The 16,127-nt window shown below is 41.3% G+C and overlaps 1 protein-coding gene across 1 annotated transcript; it reads left to right on the top strand.

Moving 5' to 3' along the window:
- The first annotated feature begins 8,781 nt into the window (after nt 1-8,781).
- Nucleotides 8,782-11,738, top strand: spata2 (spermatogenesis associated 2). Its single transcript, XM_015968070.3, has 2 exons — nt 8,782-9,363; nt 10,225-11,738. The coding sequence occupies exons 1-2, from the start codon at nt 9,013-9,015 to the stop codon at nt 11,563-11,565; spliced, it is 1,692 nt and encodes a 563-aa protein (XP_015823556.3). The 5' UTR covers nt 8,782-9,012; the 3' UTR covers nt 11,566-11,738.
- Nucleotides 11,739-16,127: the final 4,389 nt, after the last annotated feature.

Raw genomic sequence — 16,127 nt, 5'->3', positions numbered from 1 at the left:
TTGCGTTCAATGAAGTTAGGAAAGTCACCTAACGACGGACTCTCAGTAGAATTCTATCTTTGTTTTTGGGAATGAATTGGTAATCACCTTTTTCTGATGTTCAAAGAATGTATAAGTAGGCAAGAAATGACAACAACCATGAAACAAGGTCTTATAACTCTGCTCCCTAAGACAGACAAAGATCCTCTAAAAATAGAAAATTGGAGACCTAGCTCGCTTTTAAATATTGATTCCAAAATTTGATCTTTGGTGAATGCGAAAAGACTAAAAAAGGATTTAGGTGAGATAATAACTGAAAGCCAGAACGAATTTCTTCCCAAACGTCACATTAGCTCTAATATAAGACTAGTGTTGGATCTAATCGATTATTCAAATTTTATAAACTCCAGTGCTTTGATGATTTTCCTTGACTTTTATAAGGCATTTGATTCGATTGAACACACCATTTTCCAAGCACTTCAAATTTTAGGTTTCGGAGAGTCGTTTATCAGTGTTATTGAAATGTTTTATAAAGAAGCAGCTCAATCATCTTGTATCCGCAGATGTCTGGGAGGTTTCCGATATTAAGAGGTGTACGACAGGGCTGCCCAATGTCTTGCTTTTTGTTTATGATCGCCGCTGAACTTTTGTTTTTAAACATTTCAATCCAAATATTCAAGGTTTAGAAATTTTTAATAAAGAAGTTAAGATGTCCCAATTCTTAGAGATAAATCACAGATACCAAATGCTTTATAATGCAGGAATTTTCAGAAGCTTCAGGACTGAAGCTAAATGTTATAAAAGTGAAATTTTATGTTTATATGAAACCAATGACCAATATATGTTCAATATTCCCATCAAACAAACTGGTAGATATTTAGGAATTCACCTAATAAAAGACAAAATGATGAGGCAAACATTAAATCTACAATCAAGGATTAAAAAAACTCATTTGATTCTTAATATGTGGCTGCAAAGGGACCCCTCTATTTTTGGCAGGGTGTTGTTAACAAAAGCGGAAGGCATATCAAGGTTAGTATATTCCGCTCTCTCCCTTCATGTTAATGATGCAACTTGTAAAGAAATTAACAGTTTATTTGTAAACTTTGTCTGGAAGAACAGATATCATCATCTAAAAAAAGGCATACTCTATCTGGAAAGAGCGGGGGGGGGGGGGGGGGGGGGGGCTTAGAACTCTTAAATTTTTTCCACTTAAACAACACCTTTAAAGTCAAATGGATAAAAAAGTGTCGAGAAATGCCAGAATCTTTATGGAATTTTATTCCACACAACATATTTAAAATGGTAGGGGGTTTAAATTTTCTGTTACGTTGCAACTTTATTATTTCTAAATTACCAGTGAAACTTTCAATGTTTCACCAGCAGGCTTTACTTCCGTGAAAATTATGACATACGCATAATTTCTCCCCACACAAAGAAATATTATGGAATAATGGTAATATTACTATAAACAACAAAAGCTTACACAAAATTAATTGGGTTGAGAAAGGCAACGGAAGCCTTTATAGCTGTGAAAACTTTTTGAAAACTAAGGATTTTCCAGTGAAATACAGAGAATTTGCCATGGTCATGAGAGCCATTTCTTCAGGCATAGTTGAGTTAATGAGAGCAAACTCTGTTTATAGAGATTTAGTTTGCAGATAACTTCTCTAAAAGTTGGGGGTATTGATTTATTAGACAAGAAATGTTCAAATCAACACATAAGGAAGGTTTTATGTTGTTCTAATACGGTGGCACCCAAAGGAAAGTTTTTCTGGAACACACAGTTTGTTATAAATTGGAAAAAAGCATGGATGGTTCACTTTCAATACTGTATTTCAAACAAGATAAGGGAACTTAATTTCAAAATTTTACACAATATTTATCTATGTAATAAAAAATTATCATTGTTCAAAGATCTGGATGCCAACTGTGGACCCACCACCCACAGGAGGAACATGAAGGGTCCGGTGCAGTGTGGATCGGGTGGCAGACCGAGGCAGGAGCCTTGGCGGTCCGATCCCCGGACAAGAAAACTAGTTTTTGGGACATGGAACGTCACCTCGCTGGCGGGGAAGGAGTAGGAGCTTGTGGCAGAGGTTGAACGGTACCGGCTAGATATATTCGCACTCACCTCGACACATAGCATTGGATCTGGAACCCAAGTCCTTGAGAGGGGGTCTGCTGGGAACGCCTGGCAGAAGAACCTGTTAAGACAGTTTTCAACTCCTAGCCTGGCAAGCCAGACTAAATAAAAGTATTATTTAGTCTGGCCACGCTCCATTGACGGGTCTCGGTTGTGGGGCGGGTTCTACGTTGTCTTTCAAATGATCTCCGCATTCCACTGGACAATGAATGTGACATACTCTTGTTTCACTCTGTTGCATCATCCCACCCACCAGGCATATAGAGTGCTCTGATTGGCCCACAAAGCGGATAAAGCTCTGTGATTTGTTCACCAAGCAGATAGAGCACCATGATTGGCCCACCATTATGGACCAATCACAGCTCTTTATGTGTTTGAAACCCCTCTAGAGAGTTGTGATTGGCTAGCCAGAGTCCTGGTAGGAGCTGTGGCGGTTCCATTGGAGCATGCCTAGACCAAACTTTGCAAAGCAAGAATTTGGTCTAGTTCACTAGGCTATTCAACTCCCACTTCTGACAGAGCTTTGACTGCGTCCCGAGAGCAGTGGGGGACATTGACTCCGAGTGGGCCTTGTTCCACTCTGCGATTGTTGAGGCGGCTGTTGCTAGCTGTGGTTGCAAGGTGGCCAGTGCCAGTCGTGGTGGCAACCCCCGTACCCGCTGGTGGACACCAGAGGTTCAGGGAGCTGTCAGGCTGAAGAAGGAGGCCTACAAGGCGTTGCTGGTCTGTGGGTCTCCGGAGGCAGCAGACAGGTACCGGATAGCCAAGCGGGGTGCAGCAGTGGCAGTTGCCGAGGCAAAATCTCTGGCGTGAGAGGAGTTTGGTGAGGCCATGGAGAAAGACTGTCGATCAGCTCCAAAGAGATTCTGGCAAACTGTCCGGCGCCTCAGGAGAGGAAGGCAGCAACTCGCTCACAATGTTTACAGTGGGGATGGGGAGCTGTTGATGTCAACTGAGGCTATAGTCGGACGGTGGAAGGAATACTTTGAGGAGCTCCTCAATCCCACCTATGCGCATTCCGAGGAGGAACCAGAGCCGGGAGACCTGGGGATGGACTGTCCAATCTCGGGGGTAGAAGTTGCTGAGGTAGTCAAACAAATGCACAGCGGCGGAGCCCCGGGGGTGGATGAGGTTCGTCCTGGGTATCTCAAGGCTATGGATGTTGTAGGGCTGTCATGATTGACACGTCTCTGCAACATTGCGTGGTCAACGGGGCAGTTCCTGTGGAGTGGCAGACCGGGGTGGTGGTCCCCAACTTTGAGAAGGGTGACCTGAGGGTGCGTTCCAACTATAGGGGGATCACACTCCTCAGCCTCCCTGGAAAGGTCTACTCCAAGGTACTGGAGAGGAGGGTCCGATGAATAGTTGAATCTCAGAATGAGGAGGAGCAATGCGGTTTTCGTTCTGGCCGTGGAACTGTGGACCAGCTCTATACCCTTGCAAAGGTGATGGAGGGCGCATGAGAGTTTGCCCACATGTGTTTTGTGGATTTGAAGAAGGCTTATGACCGTGTCCCCAGGGGCACCCTGTGGGGGAGGCTCCAGGAGTATGGGGTGGGTGGCTTTCTGTTAAGGGCCATTCAGTCCCTTTACCAGAGGAGCATGAGTTTGGTCCGCATAGCCGGTAGTAAGTCGGACCTGTTCCCAGTGAGGGTTGGACTCCGCCAGGGCTGCCCTTTGTCACCGGTTCTGTTCATTACCTTTATGGACAGAATTTCTAGACGCAGCCGTGGTGTGGAGTGTGTCGAGTTTGGTGGCAGGAGAATCTCGTCTCTGCTTTTTGCGGATGATGTGGTCCTCCTAGCTTCATCCAGCTCTGACCTTCAGCTCTTGCTGGGTAGGTTCACGGCCGAGTGTGAAGCGGCTGGGATGAGGATCAGTGCCTCCAAATCTGAGACCATGGTTCTCAACCAGAAATGGGTGGCTTGCCAACTCCGGGTCGGGGGAGAGGTCCTACCTCAAGTGGAGGAGTTTAAGTATCTCAGGGTCTTGTTCACGAGTGAGGGTAGGAGGGATCGGGAGATCGACAGGCGGATTGGTTCAGCATCTGCAGTGATACGGACGCTGAGCCGATCTGTCGTGGTGAAGAGGGAGCTGAGCCAGAAAGCCAGGCTCTGGATTTACCGGTCGATCTACGTCCCAATCCTCACCTATGGTCACGAGCTTTGGATAATGACCGAAAGAACGAGATTGCGGATACAAGCGGCCGAAATGAGTTTCCTCCGTAGGGTGGCCGGGCTCAGCCTTAGAGATAAGGTGAGGAGCTCTGACATTCAGGAGGGACTCGGAGTAGAACCGCTGCTCCTCCGGATCGAAAGGAGCCATTTGAGGTGGTTTGGGCATCTGGTCAGGATGCCTCCTGGACGCCTCCCTGGGGAGGTGTTTCGGGCATGTCCTGCCGGCAGAAGGCCCCTGGGTCGACCCAGGACACGTTGGAGAGGTTACATCTCCAATCTGGTCTGGGAACGCCTTGGGGTCCTGCCAGAGGAGCTGGTGGAGGTGGCTGGGGAGAGGACGGTCTGGAGCTCCCTAGTTGGGATGCTGCCCCCGCGACCCGGATCCAGATAAGCGGAGGAAGACGACGACAACAACGACGACAAAGATCTGGATGAAAAATATACCTTTTGTCATACTGGTTCAGAGACTATTATACACTTATTTTATAATCGTCCTCTCTCATCTGGATTTTGGAAAGATATGGAAATTGTATTACGATTAAATCCAAACACACTATCCAAATCAGATCTAAGGATGTTGTCAAGTTTTAATGTAATGATAAAATGTTAAGTTTTATAATTAATCTAATGCGTCTTTTAGGGAAATTTCATATACATAAAGCAGAGGTCGCCAAATCTCTCCCTAACTTTTGCGTTTTCTTAAATGACTTCCACTCATATGTAAACACCATAAAGTTAATTGTAAATAAGAAGGCAGAACTCAGTTTAATGAATCTTCAATGTTTATTTCTGATTGACCCTGTATAACAAAATAATAATAAATAAATAAAAAAACGTGCCTTTTGGAAGGTTGTATTGTCATCTGTTATGTGCCTCTTGTCAGTTAATGAGCTGATGTCTGTTCGTGTGTATATTTGATGTGTGTTTGTTAGTTTGATTCTGTATTTCAGAATCAGAATCAGAATCAGAAGTTTTTATTGCCATATGTGTGCCAAGTCACAACATTAGGAAATTGCTGCGGTATTTTGGTGCAGAAGGTAAGATAGAAAAAATAAATAAATAAATAAAAAATAAAAAAAAAATTAAGAGATAAGCAAATATAAGAACTAATAAAACAGTCATGATAAAATTATTAATGTAAAAAGTGGCAAGAATTAGAGAAGCAGCTATCTACTCCGTGTAGGTATTAATCTGAGTGTTGTGACAAAAACAAATCTTATGACAAAATCTTTGTGACAAAAACAAATAAAGCTTGTTAAAAAAATAATAAAAAGCGCGAGGGCGGACCATAGATATCATATATAATATATCTATGGGGCGGACTGCCAGAGACAGATGTTAGCTTTCAAAATAAATACACCAACAATAATCATTACTGGACCTAATTAATGGGGTTAACATCAGGAAGACCGTCCATTTTTCTTTTTCTAAAAACACTATTAAAGTCTTAATTACAGGATGGTTATAGAGTCAAAGTGGTAAATCCACAGTTTTTAAATGTCTTTTTATGAACGAAAGTGTAAATGTTGCCTTCTGGTGGCGAAAAGAAGCAACTGCAGTTGGGCTCTACAAATAAATTATGTAAATTATTTCAAAATAAAACTGTTTTGGGGTTAGAAACAGGTAAACTCGTATAAATCACAGTGATTTTTCTCTATTCGTTTAGCTTAAAACACAAATAAAATCTTACTTAACTGAGAAGATGGATATAGTCAGAGTGCTGAATCATGTCAGTTTTTAATTGTCTTAGCATGAACGAAAGTGTAAATGTCGCCCACCAGTGGCCAAAAGATGCAACTGCAGCTGGGCTCTACAAACACTTCCTGTAAATGATTTCAAAATAAAACTGTTTTTGGATAGAAACATGTAAACTCGTACTAACCACAGTGGCTTTTTTTCTCTATTTGTTTATCTAAAAACACAAATAAAATTGTACTAACTAAGAAGATCGTTAAATGAAGTCAAAGTGGTAAATCCAGTCAGTTTTAATTGCCTTAGCACAAACGAAGGGTGTAAATGTCTCTCGCTGGTGGCGCATATATGTAACTGCAGTTGGGCTCTGCGAACACTTCTTGTAAATTATTTCAAAATAAAACTTTTGGGGTTAGAAACAGGTAAACTCGTTCTAGTCACAGTGTTTTTCTCTATTCATTTAACTAAAAACACAAATAAAATATTAACTAAGTGGAAGGTATTTTGGAGTCAAAGTGCTAAGTCCAGTCAGTTTTTAAATGTTTAACATGAACGACAGGTACATGTCGTCCTCCGGTGGTGAAAAGAAGCAACTGCAGTAGGGCTCTACGAATGCTTCTTGTAAATAATTTTAAAATAAAACGTTTGGGTTTGGAAACAGGTACACTCATTCTGGTCACAGTGTTTTCTCTATTTATTTAACTAAAACACAAATAAAATATTAACTAAGAGGACGGTTATATGGAGTCAAATTGCAAAATTCAGTCAGTTTTTAAATGTCTTAATATGAACGACAGGGTACATTCCTCCGGTGGCAAAAAGATGTAACTGCAGTCTGGCTATACAAACACTTCCTGTAAATTATTTCAAAATAAAACTACTTGGGGGGTTAGAAACAGGTAAACTCGTTATAACTAGTGTTTTTCTCTAATAATTTAGCTAAAACACAATCAAAACCGTATTTGTGTAGGAGTATTAAACACGACAGTATTCAGTCTTTAGTCTACAGCATCGACATTAATATACGGTCTACAGTCTCTACAGTCATTGGTCTTTTCACTAGGGCTAAAGATGACGTAAAGTCGTCAGTATCCTACGCATGCGCATGACGATGAAGCGAATTTTCAAGAGCTGAGGAGGCGTAGCTTAGCATGTGGCTAACTCTTGTCAAAGGTAAGATTAATAGGTTCTAGTATTTAAGACGTCGTGTGGCTTCTACGAGAAACTTAGTTATAGTCTCTCGTATATTAATAATGCTATTGTAGCTGTTTATGTGTTGATAGTTGACTGTAACTGGGTGAAGTATGTCCGGGTAGCAATGGAACGCCCTGTTAGCTAGCCAGCTGCGCTTAAATGGGCGTTCACTGCTTGGCGTAGATTCGCGTTAATGCTGAAGACTAAATCGGTTTGAGGTGGAAAGTCAGTGTGGTAGCTGTTGGTGTGGTTTTTGTTAATGATTAGGGATAGTTAATGGTTGCTTCGCAAGCGATTCTTCGTGAGAAAGTGCTAACGTTGCTTGCTAGCTCGTAACATGTTCCTCGTATGATTAAACTGGAATAACCAGCAATAATTCTTTGGGATGACGGACACTTCCAAATAGTTTTAGTTTGAAGCATCATAACGCATTTAGATTGTCCTGTTTTCACATATCTGATTTGATATTATTAGATAAAAGAGATCAAAGCCAACCACTCTAACTTTCTTTGACAGGTTACCATTTCCAATACCATTTTCCAAACGAAAACAAAGAGCAAATGGGTTAACCTGTTTCTTCGAATCTACGCATTGGTTTCTTTCAGGGTTGTATCCATAATGATGATGACCTAAACCAGGTCAACTGTTCGGTGTATGAATAAAGCAATCAACTTCCCACTCAACACTAAGGTCGATACCTCAGTTTAAATCTGCTATAGCAAATTTGGAAAATAAATTAGTTTAAAATATTCTTTCGAGCTTCTTAATAATGTTCTAGCATAGTATAGCTATAAATACATTGTGGAGAAAAAAGAAAGTAGTTTTCTCGCATTTGTCTACAAACCTCTGCCAATAACATGTTTCAGACTGAAAGCAACCATTGCACCATCCGGTCGTTGGTCTCGCTGAACTGCTGCGCTTTCCTGTGTTTTCCATTCATTACACATCCATGTATTTTGCAACAGAACACCACTAGTATGAGAGGTTCTCTGCTCAGTAATACCAGAGAATGAGAAACAGCCGGTTGCTACAACTTCAACTTTAGGATAAACTCCTAAAAAGAAAAACACCATTTGAAGTCACAACAAAAAATGTTTGGACCTAGACAATGCATCTGGTGTTTAGCACGCTCTTGTTTGCTCTGGCATCACGTTTTCGGTTGCGGCAGAAGCGTCTCAGGGTAGATACCCGAGGAGGCGGGGTGGGTGTTCCATGACTGTGTTTGCATTCAAAACCAATCTTGTTCTGCAGACTTGCTGTAACAGATTAACTGTCTTTTTGTTTTTTTCAGGCCATGCCTATTAATGTATTTCTAGTGGAGTAAATGATCTCAAACGTAAGTGTTGTGCATTCCATTAACGTAATTATTTTTTTATGCATCATTACAGCTTGGATTTGGCTTAGAAGACTCCAGTATTCCTGAAACCAAAGACTGGATTCCACTCAACTTCAAACTGACTGATAAAGTGATCTACCCAATTTTGTTTTGCATCACACAAACGTATTTGTTTGGAAACCAGTTGAGCTTAGTTTTACTGGAGATGTCCATTCTGAGGCATCCATACAGGCTGCAGCCTAGCCACACTCACTAAAAGCCTCCACAAAGCTGCATATCACTAACAGAGGATGTTCTTCTGACTGGATTCAAGGTCTCTCTTCTTTGCCATCTCTACTGATCATTAGAATTCAGTGAGCATCCGTGTGTGCTGTGAGTTATGGTGGCTTAAAATGATGCTCAAATGTAGCATCCTAGTGCAGGGAGTGGCTAAAGGGGTGAGGCTTGCACAGGGAATTTTGGCAGCTGAATGATCATCTGCGGCAAATAATGGATGCCAAGTTAAAAGAGGACCTGTTTCGGAGGTATGTTACAGCATTGGAAAGGCGCCTGGAGGAGGGGGGAGCCAGTACAGGGGCTGGAACTACACTGGATGGGGACAAAAGTAGAAACAAAGACAGTGAGGCACTGCTTTCCACGGCTACAGCTCTTCTTGGGGCTTACCAGCCAGATCCTGGACAGCGATTTCGCATGGTGCGATTCTATGAGGTGGTGGAGAACTCACTCCGCTACCAGAGAGGAAGCAACCTGAAGAGCCTGGAGAGAGCTTTCAATACACTGGAAACCATCTGTACCAACCTCTTGCTCTTTCCTTGGAAGAAAGAGTTCAGATGTATTAAGGTGAGTGTTACTGAATATTATACCTGCTTATGGCAGAAAATCTCCAGTAAATTAATTTTAAATATTCCAAAATAAACTTGCAAGACAAGAGTTTCAAATTATGCTGTTGACTGTTATTTAAATGTATCAGTTTCAGTAGCAAGGGTTTCAAAAGACAACAGAAATCTGCTAGCACTGATTAATATCAGCTGTTCTCTTTACATCTTTGCTGTATACAGAACAGCAGTGAATAAGTCTGTTCATGTTACGCAACAAACCAATGAAAAGCCCATGTTTTTCAGGCTGTGATTGATGCAAAGCAGTAACTAAGGCAGGAACTTGGCAGCAAGAGCAGGAACTTAAAAATGGAGACAACTCACCAATATTTCACCTTGTTAATACACTTATCAATACAACAGCGAACAAATGTATCTGTCTTCATCACTGTCTTTGGTCCCAACTATCCAGTTGAGCACAACTCTTCACTCAACTGGGTAGCTGCACCTTGAAAGAGTTCTTTATACAAAAACAGCCGCCAGACTGTAACATAACTCCATAGAAGCTTCTGTATTTTGTCTAAAGCCAGTTGGTTTTTGAAGAGCCATTAAAAAACAAGTCTTCTAGTCAACATGCATGCTCTGTACCATTTATGTAACTGTTAGATATGGAGAAGGACATAAAGCTGAGCTCTTTTCATGCATTCTAATTGGTCACTGCTACAGTTTTCTACAAGTTTCTTTTATAAGGAAATCTCCTAAAACATGTTTCCGTGTAACTCAGCCTCAATAACATGTAAATAGAACCTTAACTATATTTGGTGTCATGTAGACAGAGACTGTTCTTCTTTCACAGACTCACTAATGATGTCCTTTTGTCTTTTAGACCTTCACTGGACCGTATGTGTACCACTTGCAGTCCGCCATCTTTGATGCTGAACTCCGAACTTTGATGCGCACCATTGGATATTCCTGTGACCACGATTCTAAGTTTACTTTGCAGGATCTCACGGGGGACACAAATTATCTCCGCCAGTTAGCGTTTGAGCTGTTTTTGGCCCAGGCCGAGTGTCGTCTTCTGGGGGAGGTGGTGGCTCTTGCTCGTGGTTCAGCTTCAGAGCTGGAGGCTCTGGAACTCCGCAGAGGTTGCAGAGATGATGCCGCTGGCTGTGCCGAGGCTCTGCGAAGACGTGACAGCCTTGGGGCAGACATGGCTCGGTTGTCTGTGCGACCACTGGATATAGAGAAACCTCATGCGCATCAGCTGAGACGAGGTAGCCGACCATCCAAGTCTGTGGATGTTACAGATGGGGCTGGTCACTGGCACCCAGCTGTTAACAAGCCTGTTCTGAAGGCCTCGTTGAGTCTAAGAAAGGAGCCCCTGTTTGTGGATGCAGAGGAGGATATGAAGGATGAGATCATCAGGCCCAGCACCCCGGCATCTTTTTTCTCTGTCGCTGCTCCACCTTCTTATAGCCCCGTTGCAGACTTTTTCCCAGTTCCTTCACCCACCCCAGCTGACCCCTACGCGTCTTACCACCTGGCCTCTCTGGATGAGATTGATTTATACACCGAGAAGGGCAGTGCAGGGACAGGAGGAAGGCAGACTCCATTGCGACCGCCTTCCAGAGAGCCTCGAGATGGCTGGCTGCTCAAAGGTCATGGTAATATCAAGTGCCAGAGTTGTGGACTAGGGTGCTCCACAATGACTTCCTGCCATAGGTGTGACATGATTCTTTGCCCTTCCTGTCATGATGTGGACCCATCCCCTTGCTGTGGCCTCCAGGACTACCACCCCAAATCCCCACGACCCCTTGATGGATACCTTCCTGTCAAGGAAAAGCTTTCTGTCTACTCAAACACCCATTCCCACTCCCATCTTCATCCACACCCTCTAACACTAACCCACTCACTCTCTCATCCCCATCCTCAGATGATAGAGAAACCCTTCATGCCCACCAAGTTGTTTTCAAGCAAGACTACTGCCTTGACGACACCAAAGGGAGGCAGCAGCGAGCGATTAAGCATGGGGGGGTCCAGGTGTGGATTTTGCAACAAGCCAGCTGCTTCACACACCTGTGTGAACTGCTCTAAGGTGTCATGTGATTCATGCATGGGCTTGTATGCAAAAGACATCTGCACCCGAAAGAATCCTCAGCACAGCTTTGTGCCCAACCATCAGCTCAACTTCAAACCCGGCACCATGTCTCACTTAGTTTACCGATGAGTCAGGCAGAGTAATCCCCATCGGTTCACTCCTTTACTGTAATCTAGTCTCTAATGACCTGTAGTCTTGCACTATTGCTTTACCGTTCATCAGGCTTATGTGGCACATTTTATGTTCGCTGTCCTTTTTCTCTTCCTCTCATGGAACGCACAAGCCACTGAGAGCCATGCCGTCTGTCCATCTCTCTGCCTTGTACAACTTCAGGCCTTTTATCTGTTTATTTTGCTCTTGGATAGTCACGTGATGTTGTAGAGCTTCCCAGTCTTCTTGGATTTTACACTCCTTAAAAGGGAACCTGGAGAAAATAGTTAAATTTATTATTTTGAAGGAACTCCGTACAAAAAAAAGATATACTTTGCCTAACCTCTCAGCTAAGAATACTTCTAATATATGAATATATATATATATATAAATACAGTATATATAAATGTGTGTATGAGTGTGTGTGTGTGTGTGTGTGTGTGTGTGCGTAAAAGATCTCTGAGCTTGCATTGTGTCGAGTGTCTTAAAACTTGAAAAAAATGTAGGAAAAAGAAAACATACACTGGAAGACAATAGTATATATTTTTAATCTTAATTCTCTTGAACAGTGTGAGACTGTTAAGTGGACTCGAGATCAGACACTGAGATTATTTATAAATGGTGTGTGTGGTAGAAGATCTCAAAGGGACTATGGTCAGAGGCCAGATGTTCTGTTTTAAAAGATTATGCCAACTCAGACATTTTAGTGATTCTATGACTTAGGTTTAAACACTGTTGTTGAGGCGTTAGTCGTTTATCTGTGTCCGTTCCAAGGCTCCCCTTTTCTTTCCCCTCAAACCTACATGATCCATGATCTCAGGTGGAGTCACAGGAGCGTTTACTCTGGGTCACAGCTGAAGGGGATATTGATGGTTTTAGGCAGCATGAAAGGAAAAACTCTCCTATGGTTTCTGTCTACCTCAAATACCATCAGCTTAAACACCCAGATTGACTTTGTGGTTTCAAACTAGCCTAAAAATCAGACGTAGAATCAGCATTTACTACACGTTTGTGATTTGCATTGTGTGTGTCTTAGCCTCATCTTTCATTCAGCCAAGCTGTTTATTGTGTAGCGTTGATTCTGCCGCCTGAAAGACTTCACAAAGTGGAAGACTTTTGAGTGACCGATGTAAAACCAAAACTGTTGATTTATTCAGAAACATGGATTTAGTTGTGATTCTTGGATTTGTGACAAACAAGGTTTTCTGACCACAAAAACTACTTAACATGTTGAAATTCAGTTCACCGGTGACACAAATAAAAAAAAATCATTTCAAAGGATCTATTGTGGCTTTGCAAAAAAGCATTGATCACATGGGTGTTACGCTGTTCTATTGGGGTTTCATCTGCATGCTCTACACTGTTATGTAACATCGGTAACATTTCATTTCTGCACACTTGCTGTGCTAGTTACTGTTGATAAAACACTTAAAGATGTTATTTACTGACCCGCATTGTGTTTATGCTTCATTTTCTAATGCAAAAGTAAGAAAATCTGTATTTAATACAGCAGTTGATCATCACCAAGGGCCAGTTTACTTAATTTAGTTAAAGTCGCTTTGGACAAAAGTGTCTGCTAAATACATAAACTGAAACTTAATTTAATTTAGCCTTTATGTTCTGTCAGAGCTACCCTCAAAATGCCTTAAGCTAGTTTAGCTCTCGTATCGTAGAATGCTCAGATTTGATTAGTTCAGAAGTCATTCGTTTACCCTGTTTTGTGTCTTACCAACCTGCGAGTTCAACATTAACACAGCAGACCTACACACACGCTTGTTTAAAAAACACTGAATCTGAATGGTGTTGTGTTTTGTGTAGAAACATCACCTATAGACATTTTATTTAGGAGCCTGGACATTAAAATCATGTCCTACCTTCCCCCTAAGTCTTAAATGTAAATATTTGTGTTAAAACTTAAAAGGTGAATCGTTTAATGCTAATTTGATGCAGTTTTTTTTGACAGGTCTCAACATCGGCTAAAGTGTGTGTCAATAAGTCTTCGGTGACCTTAGAGGAAATGTGCAATTTTCTTTTTTTCATTGAACAAAGTCTTTGTGAAGATGTGATGATGTATCATGCTGTTCCAGCTGCTCCGTTTGCAAATCATACCAGCAACAATGCAGACTTTCAGAAGTATTGAGCCATGTTTCAAGAGTGATCATATTGCCAAATGAAGAACAACTGTCTCTCAGGAGAGAAAAAAGTGGCTTAGCTGGATGTAAAGATAATGTGAAATGATCTGTGATTTTGCTAAAGTTTAGCCGTAGGTCTGTTGTTGATGGTCTTTTTAAAAAGGTCCTAGAATAGAAAATCATACACATAGATATCCTTTTACTCATCATGATGATGTGGATTATAAACAGTGGACTGAAAACCTGTGTTGGTCACTACAAAGGGCTAAACAGTCTTGAGGGCTGCTATTAGGTTTGTGGAGACGCTTGGTTCTAAACTGACTTGATGATGAGCTCACATTATGTTATGATGCGTGGATGTTGGGAAAAGAAGTCATACTTGGATCCATTTTTACCATAATGGGTTAAACTGGCACCAGAACCACCCGAGTCATTGTTGGTCAACACCCTTTATTTCTGGAGTGGTTGGTTGTTCCCAGTGGGGCTGTAGGTAGGAAACCTCATTATGGTCCTGTTTCTGTACCCTTTCCACTGGCATGTTCTGTACAAGGCCTTCACCCACGTCCTGTTATCTGCTCCTTGGCACAGAGGATCATCGCACAATGTGTGTCTGAAGAGGAACCATGTGTGGGTATATAGGGTGGAATGGGAAAAAGCCAAAATTGTTGATTGGTGAATATTGTATAAACGAGTATACAAATACATATAAATATATATATATATATAAAGAAATAAAATGTACATGAGATTTTATAAAATAATTTGAAGAATAAAACATAAAACTTAAAATTCCTTGTGCCTTTATTGACTTTTGAACTTATTCAACAGTTGTGATTCACATATTTAATTCTGTTTACTCTTAAAACTGTCCATTCAGAGACTGACGTTTATGTCCATCATAAATGCTTTATTTTTATGCCTTTCTTTGATTACTTCAGATGTAAAGAGTAACGTGTCCATTTTTCCAGTTTTGTCCATCATTTCTCACACTTGTCATTGTCTTGTTGGACTTCAGTTGTATCGGTAATTGTTTTTCTTTTCTTACATTGCCCACTAGGTGGAGATAGCCCACTAGGTGGAGATAAATATTAAAAGACAGAACGAGTATTTCAACCCCTGTGCTATGCAGAAAAGGAATACTAGTCTTAAATGGTCAAATACTTTTTTTAATTGCATGATGCCTTTTTTGTCACTTCCATGTCAGTAACAGTACAATTTTAATATCCTTTTAGGAGAGTTAAGGGATTCTTTTAAACTTTAGATTAATAAACCAAAACTACCTGCTGCAAAACTAGTGTTTTTAATTCTAAGTTGTCTTGCAATCAGAATTTAAAATTAAGATCAGAAAAAGGCATGAACTGGCTCACATGTTTCTACACAAAGATGTTGATGACATGTCTTTGGTTACACCTTATCTCTACAGATGACAGGAAGAAGAAAACCACTAAAAGCCGTCTAACGAAAATCCTTCAGTCACATTTGTATATACCACCCATATAGTTGCTGTGCAGTATCATTCACCTTTTATAAGACTCATGCAAGCCTTGGCTTAAAAATCAAACTGAAAATGATAAAGGACTAGTCACCTCTGGTAAACAACCGGAACATAAGATGCTCCCCAGCAGGGTCATATCAGGTCATGGGCAGGAGCAAGACTAAAATGCTGAGTGAGGGCCAACGTTGTCCTTGCATCATTCTGTCCACTGGGATATGTCGGGAGCGTGCTGACTAACAGCCTTTACATGTCTTCAGGGCGTTGCTAAGACGGTGAGAAAAGACACATCGCTGTCCAGCAGGACAGAAAGATAATGAGGAGTGGCTCACACGCTGGCCTTTGGATGCATCATCATCAGCAGGGAGTTTCATCAGTTCAACCAATGAAGTAAAAATATGCACTTAACTTATTTGGCTGGAAATAATGTCTGCTTTAGTTTTGTACCTTGAAAAATATGCTAATAATTCAATTATACATGCACTTCCTTCACTTTCTTTTATTTGTGCATTTCAAAGTGCTGTGGAAAATAGATGTTCTAAATGGAAGTGTGTGTGTGTCATACTTTTACCCTACAGGCTAAATAATATTTTCTCTTCATTCCTTAAAGCAGAACTAAGCTGTTTTGGCTTGCTTTTAGCACCCCTAGTGTCCGTTTGTAGAACCAAAAGCAAAACCTATCCCCTCGTTGTCTTTTTAAACCTTAATCTAACAGCTGAATCATCTCCCCAGTCTTCCTTAGTATTTACGGGTGTGATTAATCATTAAATTAAACAAATCAGCTGTGTTCATGATCTAAAACATGCAGGAAACGTGCTGGAACCAGACTGCAGCGCCAGGTATGTCAGTTCAATTTTTCTAAGTCCAAACAGAGCGGCATGCCAGTCTGAAGTTGTAAGTGAAATATTCTGGCTACA

This window comes from Nothobranchius furzeri, chromosome 15, assembly GCF_043380555.1.
Source record: "Nothobranchius furzeri strain GRZ-AD chromosome 15, NfurGRZ-RIMD1, whole genome shotgun sequence".
In the NCBI taxonomy this organism is placed as follows: Eukaryota; Metazoa; Chordata; class Actinopteri; order Cyprinodontiformes; family Nothobranchiidae; genus Nothobranchius; species Nothobranchius furzeri.
This window is presented reverse-complemented; position numbering and strand designations above follow the sequence as displayed.

What these genes read in the sequence shown, in the direction of transcription:
- spata2 (XM_015968070.3), top strand. Translation starts at nt 9,013, where the DNA reads ATGGATGCCAAGTTAAAAGAGGACCTGTTTCGGAGGTATGTTACAGCA. An exon ending in AAGAGTTCAGATGTATTAAG is followed by an intron (nt 9,364 to 10,224) that starts GTGAGTGTTACT and finishes TTTGTCTTTTAG; the next exon opens with ACCTTCACTGGACCGTATGT.